At 55.6% G+C, this 25,227-nt stretch overlaps 1 protein-coding gene across 1 annotated transcript in view; it reads left to right on the top strand.

Moving 5' to 3' along the window:
* The window catches only part of SDK2 (sidekick cell adhesion molecule 2), a 136,930-nt gene that overhangs the window by 34,238 nt on the left and 77,465 nt on the right, over window positions 1–25,227 (top strand). The window contains exons 4-10 of the mRNA XM_034640716.1: window positions 5,669–5,816; window positions 11,406–11,539; window positions 18,213–18,324; window positions 20,088–20,278; window positions 20,419–20,502; window positions 22,221–22,415; window positions 23,562–23,678. Coding sequence (XP_034496607.1) covers window positions 5,669–5,816; window positions 11,406–11,539; window positions 18,213–18,324; window positions 20,088–20,278; window positions 20,419–20,502; window positions 22,221–22,415; window positions 23,562–23,678 — 981 coding nt within the window. The remainder of the gene's footprint in view (window positions 1–5,668; window positions 5,817–11,405; window positions 11,540–18,212; window positions 18,325–20,087; window positions 20,279–20,418; window positions 20,503–22,220; window positions 22,416–23,561; window positions 23,679–25,227) is intronic.

Here is a 25,227-nt window from a genome sequence, read left to right as displayed (position 1 = left end):
GAGACTGTTCTTAGCAGGACAGCAAAACGCTAGAAACAGACCCAGCCTGCAGGTGGGCTGTGCTCCCTGGCCACGTGGACACCCATGCAGCATAGCTGGAGGTAAAAAAAAAAAAAAAAATTGCGCCAAAAAAAGCAAATCACAGTAGACATACAAAATAATTCCAGGTATAAAGGGCTTGGAACTAAACTACATTAACCCTAAATTGTTTAGGGATGCATCTCTATGTGGCAAAACTTGAGGGGAAAGCCATGCGTGATTGCCACAGTATTCGGAGTGACAGTTACCTCTGGAGAAGGAGGGGAGGTGCCTGGGGGGGGCCAGGCACCATGGTGGGAGGGGGGAGGTTTGTTAGTGCTGTGTTCCCAAAGCTGGGTGTGGGTATGTGAGTGTTTGTTCTAGTCTTCTGTAAAGTATACATATAATTATATGCACTCTTTTGTACGCATGACATATTTCATGATAAAAAAAATGTTTTAGAAATAAATAAAAGCCATGAATGTATCCTGAAGTGGAATGCGTACTTCACAAGACCTGTTAAGATGTTAACAAAGACATCAGGAATTTGGAGGCCACTTCCAGCTGTGCCCCAGGCTTACACTTCTTTGTTCTTTGGGGAATCCGTCAGGAAAAGTGGATCAGCGCTGAAGGCACAACATGGTGTGTTAACAAGCCGGTACCTCGGGGAGCAAGTGAGAAAACCCTCATCTGTTTCCGCCTTAGTGTGCGTGCATTTTCCCAGGGGTTCCTGGGGCCCCAGGCTCTGCCAGCGTGTAGCCTCCCTCCTTCTAGCCTTCCTTTTGCACTGGCCGGCTGAGTGGACGCTCCCGTGGCCCCTTGCTGCTGCTGTTCAGTGTGTGCTTGGCTATGCCTTGTGGCCTGTGAGCACAGCGGGGGGCTCCTTGAGCATGTCCTGGAAACCCACTTGACTCCGGACAATGGAGAGAATGGGAGGGTGCCGGGGGCTTGCGAGCCATGGTGAGGCGGGGAGATGTGGGATGGAAACGTGGAGGAGAGCTGCAAAACGTGGGCCAAGACCAGCTGTGCCCTTCCTTCCATCCCTCTCACCGTTCATACGTACATATCTGCATCCATGTACAGTCATCTGTCCTGCCTGCCTTTCCTCCATTCGTCCCCTCCTCCCTCCATCCGTCCCTCCCTCTTCCCCATTCCTCCATTCATCCCTCCCTTCCTCCCACCATCCCTCCCTCCCTCTTCACCCATCCCTCCATTCAGCCATTTCTTCCTCCATCTGTCCATTCCTCTACTCATCCATCTATCCATTCATCCTTCCCTCCATCCATCCATCTCTCCATCTCTCCATCTCTCCATTCATCCACTGAACAAACCCGCTTCCCTGCCCTATCGACATTCTTTTGTTTCCTCTGCCTAGCCCTTCTCTCCTGTCTCCTGGCCCTCACACACTCTCTTCCGTCTGAACCATCACCCCACCACACACACACGCACGTGCACACACACACACACACACACACACACACTCTTAACTAACACCTACTCTTATTTATGTTTCTGCTTAGAAGAAGCCTTACCACCACCGCCCCCGGGCTAAAGTAGGTCTCCTGCTGCTGCCTGTCACGGAAGAGCCCTGTTCCTCCTTCCTAACGGTTGTCACAGTATGTCACTGAACATTTGTCTGTGGGTTGGCTTGCTTGTGCCTGTTTCCACGAGCAGACTCTAAGCCCCACAAAGGTAGGGACCAGGTCTTTCTTCATCACCTATCAAGACCAGCTGTGCCCTTCCTTCCATCCCTCTCACCATACATACATACATACCTGTATATGCGTGTACAGTCATCCATTCGCCTGCCCTTCTTTCCTCCATCCATCCCTTCCTCCCTCCATTCATCCATCCCACAGTAGGGGCTCAGTAAGAGTAATTGCGTGATGGCATTGGGTGAGTTTTGAGAGAACCTACTGTGTACAGAGTACAGGGCCAGGTGCCTTGTAGGGACTTGCTGTTGAACGTGATGCCTCTTGAAGTTTATGGTATAGTAGGGAGAGATAAAGAATGTGCATGAAGCATGTTAATGTAGGGCATGAGTTATGAAAGAAGCAGAGAGGAGATGCAGGGAGGGGGGCCAGGTTTGAATGCTGGCCCTGCCCAGCCCGGACTGCTTAACGTTGGATAAGCCACTCTATCTCCATGAGCTTTAATTTCCTCACTGACGAAATGGAGCTAATAAAACTAGAGAGGGGAGAAAGAAACACTATTACCATGAAATTGCTTTAAATTGTTCAAATATATCTTCAGAGTTCTGTGAAAAGTTTTTTAAATAGATAAAATTATTGTGAGAACTGAAATCAATGTGATTTATTGATGCAATTTTTTATAGACAGAGCCAAGTAATGGAAATTAATAAACAACTAAAAATGTGTATTTAGTAGAGTCGAGCTGGCCATGGTAGCACGAGGATTACATGCATGTGAAATGACATGCATGTAACAGAAAGAAAGCTGTTGTAGGGTCAGCGTGCAGCCGTCTGTGTTCTTTAATTCCATTTGGCGGTATGGGGTAATCTTTGCTGAAGAGGTCGATGTTTCAACTAAGCTGTGAAAAATGTATACGACTAATATTTTAATACTACAAACATTAGATATAATTTTTAGCACTTTAATATGCTCTTCCAGTTTCTATGTCTGCGTAACAAATTACCCCAAAGCGTAGTGGTGTATGGCGATCATTTATTAGGCTCACCAAGTGTGTGAGCCTTGGATCTAGACAGGGACAATAGGGATGGCTCATCTCCACTCTATATGACTGAGGTCTCCGCTGGAAGACTTAAAGGCTAGGGACTGAAATTATGTGAGGGCTCACACATCGATTCACATGTCCAGTGTGGGCGCTGGCTGTCCTCTGGGGACCTCACTTCCTCCTTTCATGCACCCTTCCCATGTCTGTGTGAGCCAGATTGAGCTTCCTTACAACATGGTGGCTGGATTCCAAGTAGATGTGTCTGGACAGAGAAATGGATCCAAGGGGAAGCTGCATCCTTTTGATGACCTAGCCTTGAAAGTTGTATACTGTCACTTCCAGCACATTCATAAGAAGAGCATGTTTGGATGGGAGATAAATACTGGTGCAGCCATCTTTGGAAAGATAGATTGTGACACACACGTGTAGTATGTCACATAATCCTGACTACAACCTACGAGGAAGGTACTCTTCATAACGCCATTTTACAGAAGAGGGAATTAAAGCTCAGCAAGGTCAAAATTTTGCCCAAGGTCATGCCTAATAATTGACAGAACTAGGATTTGAACTCAAGTCTCAGGGACTCCATAGCCATTACCATTACATTTACTGCCTGCCAAATGCAGAACAAGGATGCCAACAGCACATCCTCTTTCTCGAGAACCTTCATTGGCTGGATCCCTCTGAGATGCTGTTGAATCATGGCACCTTGGTGAGTCATAGCTTGTTCTCATGGCATTCTAGGCAGGGACCCCACACAAGGACAGGCCTGAGATGAGAAGCGGGGTGTAATTCAGTGTGCCGGGAGGGCACGTGATGTGCTGTGGGCATTAAGACAGGAAAGGTTGATTGGGGTCAGATTAGGGAGGGACCTTGAATCAAGCCAGGGGATTTAAGACTTTCCTGGGACAATGAGGAGATCCCAAAGTTTCTGAGCAAGTCGGCAATATGTCCAGAAAAAATTAATTAGGAAGAGTGTGAGAGATGGTGGGGTGGAATGGAGCTTAGGAGACCTTGTTGGGGGGTGTTCAGAGCAGCTGGAGTAACGGGATTTGCTTGGTGGTGGGCCTGTAGGAACTGGGGCCGGGGCGGGGGGCTTGGTAAATGAAAGGGATATCCCAGAGGAAGAGTCAAAGGACTTTGTGGGGACAGGGAAGGAAAGCAAAGCATCACAAAAGGCTCCAGGGCTGGTACAGGTGGGAGCTGTTCACAGAAGATAGCAAGGAGGAGGTAAGAAATGCCAACATTTTCTGTTGGAAATCGAGTGTTGGGTGTTGGAGCTCAGAGAAGAGCCAGAGCAGATATGAGAGTCTTTGCAGAGGGACCATGGTCAAAACCATTCGATGAGGGGAGTGTGTCCAGGAGGAGAACAGACCCCAAGGCTTTGGAAAAAGAGAGGATAGGCCCATGGTTCTCAAACTTTGGCCTGTAGCAGCGTCCTGGAGAGAGTGAATCAAAAACTCAGAGATCCAGGTGCGTTGAAGCAGGGCCTTTCCATGCCCTGGGGAGGAGGGAAGGGTGGGAACAAATCTACAGGCTTACCACGTTCCCAGGGGATTCTGAGACCCATCAAAGTGTTAAGAGCTGCTAGCTTGAGCCCAGACCGTCGTTCTCAACCTTGGCTCAAGTTGGAATTACCTGAGCAACTTTAGAAAATCCCACACCTGAGTCCCACCCACCCTTCAGCGGACCTTAAAGGCCCCTCGGGGGATTCTGAGGTTTAGCCAGGCTGGGGGATGCCTGGTTGAAAGAGAGGGGGAAGAGGCAGCAGTATTCGAGAAGTTGAGAAATAACAGTGAAAGCAGCAGGAGACCAGGTGGCTTAGGACGTGGCCCCCTTGGCCAGGGAGGGGACGGCAAGCAGTGGGGACATGCAGCTAAGTGTTCAGTGGTCAGAACCTGATTGCACACGGGAATGCTGATGGCCAGCTCACACCCCAAACCAGTGGAAACAGAAGTCTGCAGGTTCAAGAACTTGACATCAGCACTTTTTCTAACTGGCATGTGGCCAAGTTGGGGGCAATGATGCTTCTCACACTTGAACATAGACACCCTTTACCAGGGGTCTGTTGAAGATGCAGTAGGTCTGGGGTGGGGCTTGAGACAGGCTCCCAGGTGACACTCATGCCTCTGGCCCACGGACCACACTTTGAGTAGCAAGGATGTACGTTAGTGTTCAAAAGTGTTCATGTTTAGCACAGACCCCTTCCTGTACCCCGTTGTAACCCTCTGCTACTAGAATCAAACCCCACCCCGATTCTAGCAGGCAGGTGGGCAACCAGAAGTTTCCTGCCTTCATCTCTGCCGCTCTCTTCCCCTCCTGGCTGACATATGAGAGCTAGGATAAATGTTCCCCTCCTTATCTGCCAGCGGGGTAGGCATGTTTTTAAAAGAGCAATATGGTGTTTCCATTCACACATGCATGCAGCCTCATACACTTCCCACCCAAGGCAGAGGAGGGAAGTCATCTCCATACTCTATGAGCATCCAAGACCCCACCCTCCCCAGTGTACCCAACCTTGCCTCCACCAAGAACCTAGGAAACCAGCCCCAAGATGTGCCTCACGCTGAAACCCCGAGTGCCCTGTAGAGCAGACTCCAGACTCAGATCTGAGTTCAAATCCAGGCTCTGACCCTTCCTAGCCATGTGCCCTTGGACAAGTCAAGGAACTTCTCTGAGACTGTCTGGGCAGTTTTTCCCTTTGTAGAATGTGTGACATCATGACCAACCTCTTCATGGTTGCTGGATGAATTGATTGGTTCATGGATATATGGATATCAACCCCAAAAGCACAAAGCGGGCCATGTCATAATGATGGGCTTAGGGGGTGGGGTGATGGGGTCAGGTGGGTGGTCTGAGCCCGGTGGCCTCCTTCCCCCCACAGTCATCCTGCCGCCACCACTCCCAGCCAAGGAGCAGGCAATCTGACCCCCACGTATGCTCTTTCCTCCCGCAGACATGGGCAGCTTTGAGGAAGGCGAGAAGCACCAGAGTGTCTCCCACGGAGAAGCAGCTGTCATCCGTGCCCCACGCATCGCCAGCTTCCCACGGCCACAGGTGACCTGGTTCCGGGACGGCCGCAAGATCCCGCCCAGCAGCCGCATGTGAGGCCCTGCTCTGGAGGGGGACGTGAGGGGGCTCGCCCTGTGGGAGAGGGGACTTGGGACCTCCCGGATGACAAGAGAAGGGTGCCTTCTGGGAACACACGTGTGAAGACTTAGAGACGCAACAGCTTGGTTGCCTTCCTGGGGAACCCCAGGGCGTTGGCCCCAAAGCACTTAAACCCCCAACAGGCAGCGACAGAAGCCATTCCCATCTGCGGCAGACGCGGGCATGTCCCCGGCAGGGTGGCCACCCGGCGGCTTCCCATGTGGGGTGCGGGTGTGGCTGTGTGTGTTTTGGCTGCAAGGAGGCGGGAGGCCAGGGCAGGCCCGGCAGGGAGAGAAACACATGGCCCTTTCAGCATGAACAAGGACCCCTCTGTGTGGCCCAGGGCGTGGGTTGTGGCAGCCGGGCTTGTGGGCAGGAGCCAGGGAGCCAACACCTCCAGAGCAGACGAGGGGCAAAGCATTTCCTCCAGGGACGGTCCCAGCCCTCCTGCTCCCTCCTCAGGGCCTGGAGCCAGCCCAAGCTCTCCCCTTTGGACTCCAGCTCTCCCCACCCCTCCCAGAAAACAAGAAAGACCACCTTTGTCCTGGTCTCCTCAGGCCACAGGTCAGCTGTGGGCAGAGCCCGTCCTGGTCTCTGTGGGAAGAGGGAGCCGAGGTGGACGGTTCTTGCCTTTGGTGAGAGAGAGGCCTCATCCCGACACGAACAGCGGCTGTCGTTCATTGAGTGGCCGCCGCGTCCTCGAACCTGGGCTAAGCACACACACACGTCATCCTCTCCCCCAGGATGGGTGTGCACCTCCAAGCAAGAGACGCTCTGTCTCCTTCCCCTTTCGATCCCCAGAGCGCACGCTCAAAGAGCATCCATCAGAGGAATGACCCTCACAACAGTCCGGGGAGGGGGCTGGCTGTGTCTCCACTTTGGGGACCGTAGAGCCCCCAGAGCTGAGCTACGTTGCCAGGTCTCACACAGCTAGCTCCAGGCTGGCCAACTCCAGAGTCAGGGTCCTTAATTCTGTCTTATGTGGAAATTATGTGACATCGGGGACAAAGACAAGGAGAGAAGAAGGATAACGTGATTGCTCTTGTAGGGAATTGGTCCTGGTACAGTAATTCTCAACCTGGCTACCTGTTAAAATCGTTTTGGACAATTTAAAACGTGTTGATCTTTAGATCCTACCCCCTGCACATTCTGAGTTTGTTAAAATGGGGTGTACCCGGGTGCTGAGTTGTTTTTTTTAAAGCTCCCCCGTTTCTGACATGCAGCCACCATTGAAAACCGCTGTCCTAGAATGTATCCATTACCTACAGATACAGTAATGCTGCCTAACGAAAGGTCCCAGGGACCTGAGGCAGTAAGCTTGACCTGTCATAGGAATGTGCAGATTGGGACCTTGGCTCGGGCTGTCTGATTAGCCTGGGGTCGGCTCGCTGTTGACAGGTTAGAATAACCGGGGGGCCCTGCTCCGCACGTCCCAGCCCCCAGCCAGCAAGCCATCTCCCGGCAATCACAGAGGAACAGGGAGGAAGCAGAAACGTGGGTTTGCCAAGCCTCTGCTAACATCCCGATGGTCAAAGCAAGTCACCTGCTAGAACTCTGCCTCTTGAGTGGGAAGACCCGCGAAGTCACATGGTAAAGGGTGTGGCTCTGGAGCCAGGGGAGAATTGGAGTCGCACCCCCAGGTTAACAGGTGGACGGACTCATGCTGTATGCGTCGGCTCAGGCTTCCTCGCACCTCACTGAGGGTCAGTAGAGCCAGCAGAGCCTGGTTTACCCTTAACACAGACAGTGAGGCTGCATTGCAGAAGGGGGGGTGCTCCCCCACACAGGTGCTAGGACAGGCGAGTCCTCAGCCCTCCCTAACCCCCTTCTCTGAGGTTACCACACAGCTCCAGGGGTATCAGTGATGGCAGCCTGCAGGCCAGTTGGTTGGCAGAGGCTGCCTGGAATACTGTGTTGAGAAGGATGCCAAGGCCCCATCCAGACTCAGAGGCAAAAGCAGCGCCATGACGGTTCCACAAGAGCAGGTGCCGTGGCTGTGGGCGGGCTCGTGAGCGCGTCTCTACTGCGTTCGCTGTGGCGGGTGAGAGCCTCTCTCCACCCTCACTCCCGTCACCCCGCGCCTGACACCTTGCCACCCACTTTTCTCACTCCTACCCTCTGTCCTCACCCCCTTTCCAATCCCAACAGCCTCTGGCACCAGGACAGAACGATCTTGGCGTGCGCGCACATGCCCGCCTTTACGGTCACACCCGCCACCCTCCCACCCGCTCCACACTCCAGCCAAACACATGGGGGAAGGCTGGAGAGATTGTATCTCGGCAAATTACAGCGGATTAATATTCATGGCTGAGAGGAAAGGTCCCTGGAAGCAAATTCTCCGGCGTCTGTTTGCCAGAGATATGTATCTGCTGAGCGCTATCAGCCGGAGGGGTGTGCGGGGTGCCGACGGCGGGCGCTCTCTCCGAGAGGCTGCTCTCGCTGCTGGGGCAGGGACGCCGATTAGCTGCGCTCCACCGGTGCCCCGGTGCTCGCTGTTGAAAGGGAGACAAGATGCCTAACAAAGACACATGCTGGGGGCTTTGGGCAGGTTCTAGGGTGATTTCTTTTATTCTTAATTAAATTATCAATTGGGCCCCCGTGGACCTGAGGAAAAAAAGGGCTGGCTTGATAGGAGCGGGTGGAAGGTGGGGTGGGAGCTGGGCCAATCAGAGAAGTGGGAAAAATCTAGTAAATGGGAGCCTGAAGAGTGTGGCTGGAAAATGTAACCCCACCCCAGCCCAAGAGTTGAATCCTGACCTCCATGCCCCAAGAATTCCAGCAGCTACTTTTCAAAGTGGGTCAATCTGGGGTGTAGCAGGCCAGAAGCCCTTCTGAGTGCCAGAAACAGCTCTGTGCACTTGGGAAGTGAGGTACAGGGTCATTCCAGAACCATCTATTGGGGGGGGTGGTCATCCTGCAGAGGGCCAGCAGTCCAGGGACCTTCCTTAACCACCTGCTGAGGGCAGAAGGAGGGCAGGTCGAAGGCCATGAGGGCTTCCCAGTCCTCCTGCCACCTTCAGAGCTCCATCCCTGACCCTGAGGGTCTCAATCCAGAGTGTTCTCCTTGCCTCTAGTGCTAGTCAAGGCAACGCCAGCTGCAATTACAGACAGACCCCCCAAATCCTGGGGGCTTAGCACCAGAGAAGTGTATCTTTGTGCTCATTTAAAGTCCTAGCAGAGGTGAGGGAGGGGAGGGACACTCCCCCACAGTCATTCGAGGGCCCCAGCTGGTAGGAGCTCTGCCGTCCTCAACCCTGAGCTTCAGAGTTGCCCTGTTTTGACAGCGGGGAGAACCTAGGAGTTGCACAGGGGGTTCGTAGGGTCTGAGCCTGGAGTAGTGCACATACCTTCCGCCGTATCCCACCAGCCCGGCCCCACTGCCCCACCTGGCTTCCCAGCTGCTTACATCTCAATGGAAGGGGAGCCTGAAACAGGTGAATGAACTCCATCCACTATGTCATCCCACCTAGGACAGGGCATCTCCACCGTGGCATAATCCAAATTTGGGGCCTGATAAATCATTGTTGTGCGGGCTGTCCAGTGCATTGTAGGACACTTAGCAACACCCCTGACCTCTCCCCACTAGTTCCTATCACAGCCCCCCAGCTGTGATACCAGCACTTGTCCAGACATTGTCAAATGTCCTGGAGGGTGAAGCCACCCCTGACCGAGAACCACTGACCTAGAAGGATCCATCATAATGTAAATAAAATAGAGCAAAAGGAGAGATTAGGGGGTGAGGTGGGTCTTCCTGGTCAAGGAAAGAAAGCACTGGAAATGGGAACCCTCCCTGGAGGCAAGAGGGGGTTCAGGGCAGGCAGATGCACTGGGGAGTGGGACCAGGCCATGCCCAGTGCACCCACCCTCCAGAGACTTCATCCAGCCGGCTCCTCCAGTGCCGTGGTGTTGGAGAGGGTGGGGAGCTCCCGTCAAGTGGTCCAGGTGCACTGCTGGTCATCACATTAGTCCTGACATTGGACTGTGTGGCAGGTGAGGGCTGCATGAGAGGCCAGATGGGTTCAGGACCGAAGCAGTGGCAGGAATCAGAATCCCTCCATCTCAGGGCTGGGAGGGATCTTCAGAAGCATTTCTTCCGCCCCCTTCACAGATGGGGAAACAGGATCAGCATGGAGAAGGGTGTGTGCTCCTCAGAGGCTGGGGCCAGAGCTCATTCCAGGGCTGCCCCCAGCCCTTGACACAGCCCAGCCTTCCTCCTCTCTCCTGGCCTGCCCCACAAGCTACACTAAAGGACAAGGACCTCTGCGGGAGACTTCCGTGTAGGGAGACGGTCCCCGTTCCCGTCCCAGCTCATCACTTCTAAAATATTTTAGCCTGGCTTTTTCATACTTTCCATCAGCTCATTAGCTGGAGGGGGGTTTTCCTCCAGAAAAAAAAAAAAAAAGGATATCGTTAGGGTAACCAAGAATTGGGGCAGGAGGGCTTTCCCTTCCTACTTCCCAGAGCTCCGCTGATGGTGTGAGACTCAGCCCATGAACCCCCCAAAACCAGGAGAGAGGGGACACCAGCACAGCCTAGCTAGAGAGGCATTAGCGGGGATGTTTATTTGAGAGCCTGTTTAAAACTCTGTAACATTCACCTAATGGGAAAATTTGAAAAGAATTCAACTGGGTCTGTCCTTGTTAAACTAACATTAAGGATGTTTAACAGCTGTCTCGGGCACATCACATTAAAATCCGAGATAGACTTGACAAACTAATGGTTTTGTTTGTCATCAAGAGAATGGGTGAGAGGGGGAGCCGGGCAGAGCGGGCGTGGGCAGTGCTCCTGGTGCTGTCGACCCCACTTTGGGTGGGGTCCCCAGCTTCCCGCCTGAACCGGCCCCCTTTCCCTGCCTGCAGACCATGTACTGCGGGGCTGCATGGTGGGACCCCAGCAGAGGGAACCTGCACCCCACCGCCCAGCCGGCCTCCTTCCTCAGCCCACAGCCAGTCTCATCCTTGTTGACCAGCTTTGAGAAGGGAGCACCTGACACCCTGAGAAGGAGCTGGGGGACAGATGAACCCCCGACATTGGTGTCACAGGCCACCTGTGGCTTTGGAATCAATCCCAGCCAATGTAGGATTAGGTTAAGGCATTGATTCTGGAATGATCCTGCTCGTTTCTAAATGCATGAGCATCACTCATCATCCGTTCCTCATTCATTCATTCCACTGAATGGATTTCTTTGGTGCTGGAGCCTCTAGTGCGAGAGGGTCACGCTCAGCATCGAAGCTGTGCCATGGGAGAGGACAGAAGGCCGCGGGGGCTCGGACACCCGGGGCCAGGTGTGGAGTGAGGGCCGGGAATCTTCACGGGGATGGTCTCGGACCTCTGTGCACGTGCTGGGTGGGGTCTGACCCCAGCCCTGGCAGCATGTTGCGATTCTCTGCAGACGAAGCGTGCTGAAGCTGAGGCAGTGAGTGCTCTCGGGAGCTGGGCTGGAGGAGGGGCCCTGGGGGCCACCGGCTTCTTGTCCCCACGCCCATCCTCCGATGCTCAGAGCCCCTGGGCCCCTGTCAGACGGATCCTTTTCCTCTTCACAGAGCCATCACCCTGGAGAACACCCTCGTCATCCTGTCCACGGTGGCTCCCGACGCAGGCCGCTACTACGTACAGGCTGTTAATGACAAGAACGGGGATAACAAGACCAGCCAGCCCGTCACTCTTGCCGTGGAGAGTAAGTAAGCGGCCGGGCCTGGGACGGATGGAGGAGCGCGTCATTAAATCTTGGGAACGGGGCTCCAGGGGGTCGTTGGGAAGATGGAATGGTGGCAGAGGGGGGAGGCTAGAGGAGGGCAGCGGAGGGGCCTCTGAGGAATAGGAGGAGTCATCCCAGCATTGGGAGTATGAGGGTGGAAGCAAGGAGGGAGCCGTGCCGGACCCCGCCCGTTCCCATGACAAAGCTGAGATCCTGCCTCAGGGGAGGGGATGCTGAGCTGGCTGTTAGCAGGGTTGCCGGCGGCCCAGGGAGGGAGAGAGTGTGCATGTGTGGGTTACGGCCACCTCTGGGGCTCAGGTGCCGACAGGGAGAGCACGCAGGAGCTGGGGAGCTCGTTTCGAGAGAACGACACTCACAGCCTCTGCTCAGCTGGTACATACACAGCACGGCTTCTGCTCAGAGCCAGGCTTTCTCCGCTCGTGGGAACACAGGCTCCCCGCCCAGGCTTCTGCCTGAAAATGCCCATCCCAGAAACCATCCCGCACCCTGGAAGAGATGGGCCAAGCTCTCCCCAGTGGCAGAGAACAGATGGTAGCAAATGGAAAGGGGTGGCTCCTTGGGTCTCCTTTGGCAAAGAGGTATTTGTCGCTGAGACTGAAGGCAGGTGTCTGATCCCTGGTGGAAATGCTGGGATGCCCTCCCTGGCCAGCCGGCCTGGCCCTTCCCTCTGCGCTCCATCCCTGGGAGAGAGAAGGGGGGTGGGGTGGCTCCGGCAGCCAGCCCAGGCCCGGAAGCACCTAGTACATGGGACCAGAGCTTGCTGCAGCAGCCGAACAGCCATGCAAGCTGTGGGAGCCAGATGTTCACGTCCCTTCACATCTGTACCACTCCTGCTCCAAAAGCAAGTCTCATTTATCATCCATGGTCACGTGGGGACACAGCTGCCAGCAGCAAGATGAGGGTGTGGGTCTCCATGGGGCCTTCCCGTGTCCTTCCCCTGATCCCTGCCTCTGTCTGCCAGTGTCTGGAAAGCCCAGATCGTTCCTCAGCCTTACCGTGTCCGTTCCTGGGCCTTCTAAGCACCAGCAGAACCCCTTCATATCCCTGGAATTCTCTCCTTCCCCGACCCCAGATTCCAGTCGGCCTAGAAAGACACCTGAACGCACAGAGGAGGGTTCCATTCAAGATACTGACCCATTCTGACATAGACCTGGGCCAGGGTCTCAGTCTGGTTCCCGTAGCCTGGGGCCCAGCCATAACATGGGGCTGCCGTTTCTATAGGGAAAGGATTAATCATCAGAGGGAGATGCTTTCCCCCCTATATTCTCCAGTGATCAGAAACCTGGAGTCCGGTAGAATTCAGTCATTGGGGAAGAGGCAATGTTCACGGTCTGAGTCAAGGCCAGGCATCTTCCTGGGTGACTCAGTTTACCCTGGGATCAGAGGTTGGAGCCCCCCACTCTATGCTCCTCCCCCACACCTCATCTCCTCCTCACAGGCCTTAAGCCAGTGCCTCTGCAGGCAGACCGTGGATGTCATTCCCTCTCTGTTCCATCTCAACTCCCCACCCCAACCCTCCATCTGGCCCGAGGGAGGAGGGTAGGACCCTTCCTGACCCCAGTGTCCGCCCAAACCTCCCCCCGTTGTCTGTTTCTCCCACCCCATCGCCCCTTGCCTTCTGCTCTCACGTGGCGATTTGTACTGAATTAAGAGCAGAATCATCTGATTTTCAGTTAATTTCTCCTCCCACGAGTGATTGCACTTCAAAACCCTGTTCATGTCACTGACACAAATCCCCCAGCCTGCCTGTCTGCCAGCCAATTTACCAGGAGCAATTGCCACTTCACCCAGCTCCAGCCCCCCTCACCGATCTCAGGGAGCCTGGCTCCTTCCTCTGTTCCCCCTCCTTACCCCTTCATCCCTCCTCCGCCCCAGGGGGCAGTTCTCTTTCTTAGAGGCCCTGGGGCAGACAGGCAGGGGGTGCCCATGCTCTTCAGAAACAGAGAAGAGCAAGCCCAGTGCCCCCGTGGAGTTGGGAGCTGACCCCTGCCCAGGGGTCACCCTGGTGACCTCACACAGACTGTCAACCCTGGACCATGGCCCCACACTCAGGAATCAGCATTGCACTGTCCAACAGAAACTAACATAAGCCACAGGAGTAATTTACAATTTGCCAGTCGCTTCATTTTTAAAAAAGGAAAAAGCAATGGGAAATTAATTTTATTAATGTATTTTATTTGCCCCAACATTCCAAAACATTACCATTTTCACATACAATCGACAGAAAATATTAATGAGGTACTTTACTCCGGGCTTCTCTTTCATACTTAGTCTTCGAAATCTCTGTGTATTTTATACTTCAAGCATATCTTCTGGTGGCTCAGTTTTCATCTGAAATATGTGATCTGCATTTAGACTTCATCAAATTTACAGCTGGAAAGGTGATGTTGGATACCCGAGTTGTTGTACACAGACTTAAAAGCGTTCTAATAACTGATTTGGGGATCCGTTTTTAATTAAATGTAAATTAGATCAAATTAAATCCCATTAAATCAAAGGGGCGCCAGTCACATTTCAAGAGCTCCTAGCCACCTGTGGTTCGTGGCCCGCATATTGGATGCCTGCCCAGGAGAGGGGAGCAACCTACCTCCCTTCCCCACCCACATGCACTTGACATGTGGCCTAGGTGAGTCACGTGGTCCTTGAGCCTGTTTCCTGGTGCCTCCGGCAAAAGTGTAGTTGGGAGGATTCGATGAGGTGACCTGGGGAGAATGCATCACAGTGTGTCCCTCCTGGTGCCTGGTATCATCCCAGGGCAGCAGGATTCAACTTTGCCTCTGTGTAGGGAGCCCTGTGCTTCCTGAGCCCTGGGTCCCATCCATGGCAGGAACTCAGGTGGAAGACACCACTCCTCCTTGCTCTGGTTTGCATGTGATTTTCCTGGCTTGACCTTTGGGCACCCTTCACCCCACTGCCCAGAGCATGAGTCCAATGAGGCAGATTTCCTGCATTCCATCCCCGAGCGTGGTCTCCTGTCCTCCTCAGCCCAGCTGGTCCTCCAAAGACCTGGCGGGCAAGGAGCTGCCAGCCCAGGGCCCCCAGCAGAGAGCACCTGTCAGCACGGTATGTCCTGCTTGGGGCCAAGTCCATGCCACCCAGGGCCGTCTTGACATCGCCAGTCCACCCCGAGCTGTCCTTCTCTGCCTTCACACCACACCAGAATACGAGGCTGGTGAGATCAGGGGGAGCCAGGGAACCAGGGGTGGGAGTGGGAGGGACAAGCGCCATTGACTTCTTCACGTCTGGGGACCAGAGACGGGGAGAACTGTGTGAGGCACAGTGTGGGTGGCGAGTCCTGGACCCTCAGAGACAGGGGTACTGGAGAAGGGGGTGCACAGAGCTAAATGTCCGGAGTAGTCAAAGAAAATCAGAGCGGAGAAAAGGGGACTTGTAACCAGGAGGTCACCGGTGACGGGAAGGAGCATGCATGCGTGGGGACTGGGGGGAGAGGGACCGGGGGTGCCAGTGGCAGCCGGGAGCTGGGGGTGAAGGCTGAGTGGATGCTCAGAGGTACGTTCAGACAACTTCTGGCAGAGTGGACGGCAGCCAAAAGGGAGATCCATTTCCCTCTGCGCCCGAGCCAGGATTGAGCCAGAGAGATGATTTGGGGGGTGGTGAAGGGCGTGGGTTTGCAGCCCCGGAGACCTGGTCCCATTCCTGGTTGTGTCCCTCATTAGCGACTGTCACTGGGAAGTAAACTACTTAATGTCTCTGGCTTTCTCGACTTTCTCATCCGTAAATTGTGGATGACGATAATGACCGGCTCCAGTGGCCGGTGGTGGCTGTGATGAGGGAGTAGGCGGGTTCAGCAGGGTGCCCAGAACGGGCGGGACGGGTGGGACCTCTTACCCTCAGTCGGAAGGCCCTGGAGGGTCTGTGACTTCCACCTTCTGGTAGCATCTGGGTCCATCACGTGGTTTGGGCAGGTGGGGGGTGGGAGACAAGGAAGCTGTCCCTGAGCACAGACAGGTACACCCCAGGGAGGACAGACTATCCTTTATTGAGCACCTACTCCGTGCCGGGGCCTCTGCTCAGCTCAGACCGGCTTGGCACCCCCCATCGAGGCCCTTCTTCCCCGCATCCATCCCATCAGCTCTAATCCAATAAACTGTCTAAGCACTGACCTGAAATCCAGACCATGAGCTCCATGAGGACAGATCCCTGCCCGTCTCAGTGGGGAATTCCTGGTGCCTGGCCATCTGGTAGGTACCGAGCCCTCACCCAGAAAAGATCTCAGCCAGGGGCTGACCTCACAGAACCCAGCGATGCGGTCATTTTTATCCCCTTATTACCCTGGAGAAAATCAAGACCCAGCTGAGGCTCCCCGCCCCCCACCGGATGGCTGGGGCAGAGCAAGGTTTTGAACCAGGTCTTCCTGACAACCCCCCCCCAGGCCCTCCTTCCCTGGGTCCAGGGGTCCCCGGCTGCAGCTGGTCCCTCTTCTCGAGCCCCAGGTTTGCTGCCAGGACCAAGGCATGACCTCCAGGGTCCCTGGGTGGGTTTCAGTTTCCCCCGACCCCACGAGTTGCCCCGACGCCCTGGGGTGGCTTTCCTATTTTTCAGCTCCGAGTTTTGTTTACCTGGCTCCACAGTGGGGCGCATTCGCTTGGGCTCTAACTGTCTGTCTCCTCCTCCTGCCCCATTAATCTGGGCCTTGGTACCTGCACGCCCCGGCATGTAATAAACAACTTAGAGCACACTTTTATGGATTCAGCTATATCAGCAGCTTTCAATCCGATCGCTCTTTATGGCACCTACATGAGGCTTTTATATTGTTGCAATTATTTTGCTTTATATGCTTCCTTTCTTCCCTCTTCATTTTACTTTATTTTTTTACATTTTATTCCCTTTTCTAGCAAAGCCTGGAGTCCAGGCTGGAAAACATGCCCAGGGCTGACCGGGGTGGCCCAGGGCTGACCGGGGTGGCCCAGAGCGGTGGTGGGGCCATGACATGCTCTGCCCATAAAGGATGTCTTGTCAATGTCCCCCACGCCACCCCCCTCCCAGGGCCATGCAGGTCATTGTAGTCGGCTGTCTCCAGAACCTCCTGGGAAGGAGCCCAGTGGATGGATTTTTCGTGAGAGAAAAAGCCCCTTGTGGTTGTATTTCCAGGAGCCCTGGAGCAGGTACATGGAGAATATTGGAGCTTCTGCCAATATGGGGCCTGTGCTGACCCACAAAGAGCCTGGCCACTTCCTTAAAGAACTCAAAAAGTACAAAAGGCAAAGCTACCGCCTTTGTTAGAAGAGTTCGGGGTATTGTTCTGTGCTGTGTTTATAAAGCCGTCTTGTGGTACGTTCTCTTGCATTTCAGTCACCGGCCCTGAGGTGGTGTAGGGATAGTGCCGGGTCCATTCGGTGCCTTCGCCGAACAAATATACGTGAGCCCCTGCTGTGTGCCGGACGTCTCTCTGGTGCTGGAGAAGGAGGCGTGAGCAAGGCTGTCTTAGCTTGGGCTTCCCTAACAGGTTACCCGGCCGGGGGCCTCAGCCCAGGGAAGTCCAAGGTCAAGGGACCAGCATGGTTGGGTTGCGCTGAGGCCTCTCTTCCTGCCTTGCAGACAGCCGGCTTCTCACTGTGTCCTCGAGCAGCAGAGAGAGAGCTCTGGTGTCTCTTTCTCTTCTGATCGGGGCACCAGTCCTGTTCATTAAGGCCCCACCCTTATGACTTTATTTAAGGCGATGACCCGACAAAAGACCCCAATTCCAAGTACAGTCACAGGGAGTTTAGGGCTTCAACATATGAATTTAGAGGAGACCTAATTCAGCCCGAAGCAAGGATCCATGAGGTTCCTGCCCCGCGGATGTATTAGCTTCCTTGGGCTGCTGTAACAAAGTTCTGCAGGCTGGGGGGCTTGTAACAACCGAAGTGCACTCTGGCAGTTTTGGAGGCCAGACGTCTGAAATCGAGGTGTCGGCAGGCTGTGCGCTTCCCAAAAGCTCCGGGGGGGACCCTTTCTTGCCTCTCAGCTCCTGGCGGCAGCTGGCAAGCCTTTGCATGCCTTGCCTTGGAGGTACATCGCTCCAGGTTTCTGCTCCGTGCTCACCTGGCCTGCTCCCCTATATGTCCATGTGAATGTGTCTCCATTCACTCCTTCTTGCAAGGACACGTCGTATCGGATTTAGGGCCCACCCGCATACAGAAGGACCTCATCTTGACTAGATCACACCTATTTCCAAAGAAGGTCACATCCCCAGCTGCCGTGGATGTGAATTTGGGGGGATTACTATTCAACCCAGTACAGGGAGTTTGCATTCAGGTGGAAGAGGGGGCCGGTGAAGAAGCAAGCTAACAAGACGTGGATGGAGGGAAGGATTTTGAAGGCACAGACAGGACAAGGGGCTAAGGGGGAGGCCATGTTGTGTGACAGGAAGGTGGGGAGGTTCTGGAGGTCTCCAGTGGGCACTCGCTGGACACCATGGATGCCCGCGACCAGAGGGAGGAGGAGAGGTGAGAGGGACCCCGGGGTCATGCCTGCAGGTTCAGCTCAGCAGAGAGGAGAGGGACCCCAGGTCATGCTGCTTGGGTGGCTGTCCCGTGGTGACCTGCCCCACTCCATGAGGACCAAGGTCTCCCGAGTGGAGACAGGATTTCCACCCTCTGTCTCCAGCTAACCCCTGACCTCTCCCCAGATGTCGGGGGGCCTGCAGACCCCATCGCCCCAACCATCATCATTCCTCCCAAGAACACCAGCGTGGTGGCCGGGACCTCAGAGGTGACCATGGAGTGTGTGGCCAATGCCAGGTGAGTAGCACGTCCCCCCGCTCCCCTACACCCTTCCTTAACTCCAGCTGGCTCCAGGGGTTCCAGGGGACCCGCCTGAGTTCAGGGAGGTCTGCAAGTGTCACGTGAGGGCCCAGGAAAGGAGTTGGGGCATTTACCCTGGAGGAGGGGTGACGTGTGGACAGGCTGGCTCGTTCTCTGTGGCCTGAGAGGAGAGACCAGGCCCAATTGGAAGTTACGGGGCAGCAGATGTCCGTGCAGGATATCGACGCCTCACTTGTGGCCCTGAGAGCGACCCAGAAGGGGCAGGTGTGGTCCCTGTGCACAGGCGGCTGTGACAGGGACATGGGGCTGGCAGGTGGCTCGTGTGGTGGCCTTGGCTGGAGGGCAGACTTGGGGTCGGGCGCAACTGCAGCCCCTTCCTGGCCAGGTACAACCCTCCCTTCTCGCACGCAGGAAACAGTCAAATAATTACTGAGCCTCATCACGTGTGGGCCCTGTGCTGTGCTTCCCACACGATTTCTGTTCCTCTGACAACTACCCCGAAGCCCAGAGAGGGCAAGCAACCTGCCCGAGGTCACCCAGCTGGCCAACAGCAGGGTGGCAATAGAACAGGCCACCCCCGAGGCCCAGGCCCATTGCCATGCTCTGGGCCTCAGTCTCCTATGCTGTGAAATGGGAATGATTCGAGCACCCACCTCCCCGGCTGGGCGTGTAGGTAGAGTACTGAGCCCACCTCCTAAGTACTCAGGAAAGGTGCTCGGATGCGATGGGTGGGGGGTCCGACCGAGGGCCCCGAGGTCACCTCCTGCTGAAGATTCCCAGGGAGCAGTCCTGTAGCAGCGTTCCTAGGCGTACGCTCCTGGAGACACAGGTTCCCCACAAGGGTGGGAAAGGCCTTAGCGTGAAGCTCGCTAAGGGCACAGAGAAGACCTGCCTAACGGCACTCAAGCCAGTGTTGCCCACACTCCCTCGACCACAGCCCTTTCCCAGAGGGCACACCCACACACCCCTTGACGCTGCACCCAGCACTAAACAGGAGAGAGGCCATGGGGCACCTGGGGGCTCAGTCAGTTAAGCATCCAGCTCTTGGTTTTGGCTCAGGTCGTGATCTCAGGGTCGTGAGATCGAGGCCTGCATTGGGCTCCGCACTCAGTGCAGAGTCTGCTAGACAGTCTCCCTCTCCCCCTGCCCCTTCCCCTCCCACCCCCTCTTTGTGCTCACGCACGCACGTGTGCTTTCTTCTCTCGCAGATAAATAAATAGACCTTTTAAAAATAGGAAAATAAACAGGAGGGCAGGCCAAACCCAATCTCAGGGGGTCTTGAGGGGCTGGGGTCGGTAATGGGGGTGCCCGACTTGCCCTCTAAGTCGGGGGGCTGGTATGTCCATCTGCCTGCCTTTCCCTCTTTAACCCTCGGGTGTTCCCCCCACCCCCGCTTCTCCCCGTCACGTGTCCCCACCTCTGACACTGTGCTGCCCGCTGGCTTCTGTTGGGACGGGGCAGGAGAGCGAGACCCATGGCTCAGGCGGCTCCGGTCCTTGGAAGCCCTGTGCACCAAGTTAGTGCCGGGCGGGGCTGCAGCTGCCTCCCTGCATTAGAGCGCCCACCCTCAGCACAACCCCCAGGCACAGCTGTCCCATTTTGTAAATGGGAAAACCGAGGCCCGGAGTGCCGCCCCTCGAAGAGGCAGGGGCTGGGGCCCTGGGCCTGCACTCCCACCCACGCCTGCCCACCTCTCAAAGTCCCTGTGGCTGAGAACCTGCTTCCCTCTCGCCCTCCAGGCCCCTGATCAAGCTGCACATCATTTGGAAGAAAGATGGGGTGCCACTGTCGGGCGGCCTCAGCGACTACAACCGCCGGCTGACCATCCCCAGCCCCATGGGCAGCGACGCCGGCTACTACGAGTGCGAGGCTGTCCTGCGTAGCAGCAGCGTCCCCTCCGTCATCCGTGGAGCCTTCTTGTCTGTGCTCGGTGAGCTGGGGCAGGGCTGCTGGGGACCCCCCCCCAGGGGTAGGGGCAGTAGGGCTGGGGCCTTCTTAAAGGTGACTGGCACAGTGGCTGTATCAAAAGGAGCATGACTCTGAGCCCCTCCCTTGTCCTTTCTGCTACAGAACCGCCTCAGTTTGTCAAGGAGCCAGAGAGACACATCACTGCAGAGATGGAGAAAGTGGTGGACATTCCCTGTCGGGCCAAAGGTAACACAGCGGTGGGGTCGAAGGGGAGCAAGGACACCCCCCCGCCCCCGCAGATCTCCAGCCTTTCCTGTCCCCTTCACAAACTTTTCTAAATTCCACTTCCTTCTCCAGGCAGTATCATTGAGCAGGGAGTCAGTCTGACCGTGAGCAGACACCCCAGGAAACAAACAGGCCAAATTACCATAATATCAGGACTGGAAATCAACCCACGTTACCATAACTTGAGGGTTACAAATGAATCCAAATCACCGTAATTTCAGGATAGGTGACAGACTGAAATTGCCCATAATTTGGGAGTTGTAGACAGTGCCAAATTACCGTAATGTCAGAACTGCTAGAACTTGGGTACATCTCGCCTGAGATGGGTCCTCATGAGCTCCATCTGGTTTCTGGGCCATTTTGCTCCATTTCCTCCCCTACTCTGTCTACTTAACCCCCCTTGTCAGAGTTCCTGAAGAATTTCCTCTTTCCCCACCCCTAGCCTCCCTCTTTCTGGCTCAGCTGAGCTACAGGACAGCCTGAAACCGGGGTGAAGTCTGGGGTGATGGGACGGAAGATAGAGAGTGTGCACCACGGCCTGTGGTCTGATGGTGAGCAAACAGGCAGCATGTCACTCAGGCAGGAGAAGAGGCTCCGTGGAGTGTGTAAAGACACCCCTTCCGAGACCACACAAGGGGAAGGCAAAGCTCCATTCATTCACCCAACAAACATTTTTTGGAGGCTTTACCAGTGTTCCGATGCTGCTCTCGGGCTGGGGAGGTGTGGACTGAACCCAATAGCCAAATCCTTGCCGTTATAAAACTTACATTCTTAAGAGGAAGGCAGACGAACCAGTAAGCAAACAAAGATACCTTATTTCATCTCATCGAAAATGCCATGGGTTGTGAGATGCCCCATGATTTTATGTGCCACTAAGAAAGAAAAAAGGCTGTCAATGAAATTAGGACATGCTTTTGATAGTAAGACATGTCCTGATCGTGGAAATGTTACAACGTGGAAGAGTGTGCCCCGTGGAACAGATAGAAGAAATACAGCGTCCTAGAACGTCATAGTGGAAAAGGGCTGGGAAGGAGAAGGGAGAAGTGAACAGGCTTAGGGGACTTGGAGGATGGGGTGCTCTTTTGAATGGAGTGCAGGAGCTCCTCTGGGGAAGTCACTTTTGAGCAGAGACACAGAGAAAGAGCGGGGAGGTTGGGGGTAACTGCAGGATGACCATGCCAGGCCAGAGGTGTATGACTTGGGCAAGGCTGAGAGACAGGGAGCCCCCGTTCATCTCCCCCTGCATAGCAGGCAGGAGGGGGCTCCCAGGCCGCCCCAGGAACACTAGCATCCTCTGCGTGCTCTTTGACGTGGGACTGTGCGGTCCTGTGAGTTTGGGAAGCCAGGCCCCGCCTGGAAGTTCCCAGAGCACATCACAGGCTCTGCCTTAATCAAATGGCAGTTAAAAAAATTAATTTGTCCAATCCAGCTTTTCCAAGCTAAACTAATCCAGCTACATTTTCTTGGAACCCCTGCTATTATAAAGAACTTGAGAAGTGCCACACTTGAGAACATCTTTCACCTCTTCGAAGACCATTAAGTGGCACCTCTGAGAATGTTCTAGAAACTAAGACACACAGGGACTGCCCACCCCCGCCCCTCGCAGTCTTCCAGGCTCAGAGGCGGGAGGGAGGGAGCCAGGATGCAGGCTGACTGTGAGCCCACGTCTGTCCCCCCAGGCGTACCACCGCCATCCATCAGCTGGTACAAGGACGCAGCCGTGGTAGAGGTGGACAAGCTGAGCCGCTTCTGGCAGCGCAGCGATGGGGGCCTGCAGATCAGCGGGCTGGTGCCTGACGACACGGGCATGTTCCAGTGCTTTGCCCGCAACGCGGCCGGCGAGGTGCAGACTTCCACCTACCTGGCCGTCACCAGTAAGTCGGCCCTAACCTGCCCCTGAGGCCCTCCCCGCCCAGGACGCCACTTTCCTCCTAGCCCGCAGCCTCTTGAGAAAAGATGCTGCATTTTGCAGGGACAGGATGCCAGAGGACTGTCCCCCGGCAGCCGGGGTGGCTGCCGCCAGCTACGCCCCCTGCTTTCACAGCCCAGGTCTGGCGCTGCGGAACCCAGAGCCAAGGACGACTGCACTGGCTCTTTGAGAGAAGCAGCTGTGAAACCACAGGCCCCGCTTTGGCATCCGAGCTGTCCCTGGTTTCCAGAACAGGGTGAAGCCGCCCTGTCCCAGCAGAGAAGGCTTGCTTACTTCTCTGAAGGGAGCCAGAGCTTGAATCTCAGTCCCCACTTCCAACCTTTTGCCCTCTTGGAGTCTCTTTTGGTGTTTACAGTAGCTCTCCCGCCCTCTTACTGGAGTTGCCTGAGCGCGGAATGCTCCATGAGCGGTCACACCGTAGACGGCAGGTCACCCGTCTGGGCTCATCACCCAGACCCACGGAGGTCCCCAAACAGGGCAGCCACGGAGCAGGGGGCGGGCTGGGTTTGCACCAAAGGGGCAGTCAGGGCAACAACTTGCTTCTTGCTTCTGATGAGTGCCGCTGAAGCTGGCGCTGGTCCCTCCCTAACTCTGCCCCCGTGCATGTCTGACCGGACAGTTCCCTGAGGGCTGAGCTAGGGAAGGCAGCCCAGAGCAAGAAGGCAGCCCAGAGCTCAGCCAGGCTGTGGACTGTCCAGGGCCAAGCCTTGTGCACAGTGGGTCACATTCTTCTATTGGCCATTAGCACTCTTTCTTTTAAGAAACCGAAGCCTCAGTATTCAATGAAGGACAGATCCCATTTACCTTGTCATGGAGGGCGGGAGCTGCCCTCAGGGGTCCTCAGTTTCCCCCAAATGGAGGCCTAAGAATCAAGGCTGGGGGAGTAGTGTAGCCTGGGTCCTTCCACAGGGCAGATGGTACAGGGAGTCTTCTGGAGCCTTCTGGGCTTTTCCCCAGTGTCGGCCCCCATCAGGACACCCGCTTCCTTGTATGGCAGCAGCCACAGTGGCAGGGGCAGGACGAGGACCTGGCTCTCTGGCTGGGGGGCTTCTCCAGGGTATATCTAAGAGGCTACTGTCTCTTTCCGCAGGCATTGCCCCCAACATCACCAGGGGCCCCTTGGACAGCACAGTGATCGATGGCATGTCAGTGGTGCTGGCTTGCGAGACTTCGGGGGCACCCCGGCCGGCCATCACTTGGCAGAAAGGTAGATGGGACTGATCTCCTTTGGAGGGTGTGGCCCTGGGACCGTCTAGGGCAGTCCTCAGAGCTCTGTGCTGGAGCCAGCCAGATTAGGTTCCCTGTGTACAGTTGTGAAGGTTGTGCACTGCACACCCCAGGAGGGCATCCATCTCTCACACCACAGCATGTACCGCATGCTGCCCTGCTGGGCTCAGGGCCCAGCTCTGCATTTTCTGACACTCGTGACCTGGGGTGAATTATTTATTCACTCTGAGCCTCAAGGTCCCTATCTGTAAACTGAGGACAATAGTGCACATACCCCAGGCTGGCACGAGGACGAAACGAGAGCCTGCACTGTGCCAGGCAGCGGTGAAGCCCGATGAATGATAGCTGCTTGATGATCATATTGTGGTGGTGGCCGTTAGTGCCAGCGGGGGGACCGTCCCTCCTCCCCGGAGGCGCGGAGGGCTCCAGAGGCCTGCACCAGAAGAGCTCAAGCGGTCCCGCCCCGCGTGCCCTCTCCAGCCCTGGTTCGAAAGCTCGCCTTCCCCACTCTCCCCGTGTACACGCACACGCACATGCGTGCAGACACGCAGTCACTCCCCCCACCTCCAAGTCTGCTATGACGAAGCTTCTCACAGGACCCACCTGCCCCTGACGCCCAGACCTTCCCACGAACCGCCCCCGCCTTATTTCTGCACTTCCAAATACACAAGCTAAGCTGCCTGTTCGTGCCACCGACTGCCTGACGCCCCACGAGGTCGGGGTTTCAGCTCTGCCCGCTGCCACCTCCCTGGGGCCTAGGCCAGGGTCTGGCACATGGTCTTGCTCAATAGGTATTTGTGGAATGAGTGTAAGTACAGCCAGGCACACGTATGGACACAAACGTAGGTGAGGACCTGCCACGCTCACTGGTTCGATATTCCTGGCCATGCGTGCAGATAGACACACCCACAGCCTGGCACGTGGAGATGCCGCTCTGTACAGACAGGTGGGATTTTCTTTAAAATGGTTATCATCGGGGCGCCTCGGTGGCTCAGTCATTAAGCGTCTTCCTTTGGCTCAGGTCATGATCTTGGGGTCCTGGGATCAAGTCCCTGCATCGGGCTCCCTGCTCAGTGGGGAGCCTGCTTCTCCTTCTCCCCCTGTGCTCTCTGCCCCCCCCAAATAAATAAACAAAAATTTTCTAAAAATAGAGTAAAATAGATACAGTCTCCAAAACCTGCACTGTCAGGCTCCCGCACAGAACAGATCCCCACAACCCACTCCCAGGCACCAGGCCTGCCTGGGTCCACCGCAGACGGAGGGCTGCCCCCCCCGCCGTCCCTGTCCGCCCTGCCCCCGCTCCTGGCTGCTCCCACCCATCACTTTCTTCTGCTCTCCTGAAGGTGACTCTCCGAAAGCATCCTGCGGCAGGATGCCCGTCACCACCTTGTCAGAGCTGTCTGCCCCCTCCCCCGGCCCGGGTACCAGCTGTCTCCAAGAGCTGTGCCTGGCTGCATCAGGAGACAGTCCCTGGCCTTCCCTGGTGAAGGGCAGACAGCGTAGTGGGTGGAGAGACGCCAGGGGACCTG

The sequence above is a fragment of the Ailuropoda melanoleuca genome, chromosome 13 (genome assembly GCF_002007445.2).
Source record: "Ailuropoda melanoleuca isolate Jingjing chromosome 13, ASM200744v2, whole genome shotgun sequence".
Classification (NCBI taxonomy): domain Eukaryota; kingdom Metazoa; phylum Chordata; class Mammalia; order Carnivora; family Ursidae; genus Ailuropoda; species Ailuropoda melanoleuca.
This window is presented reverse-complemented; position numbering and strand designations above follow the sequence as displayed.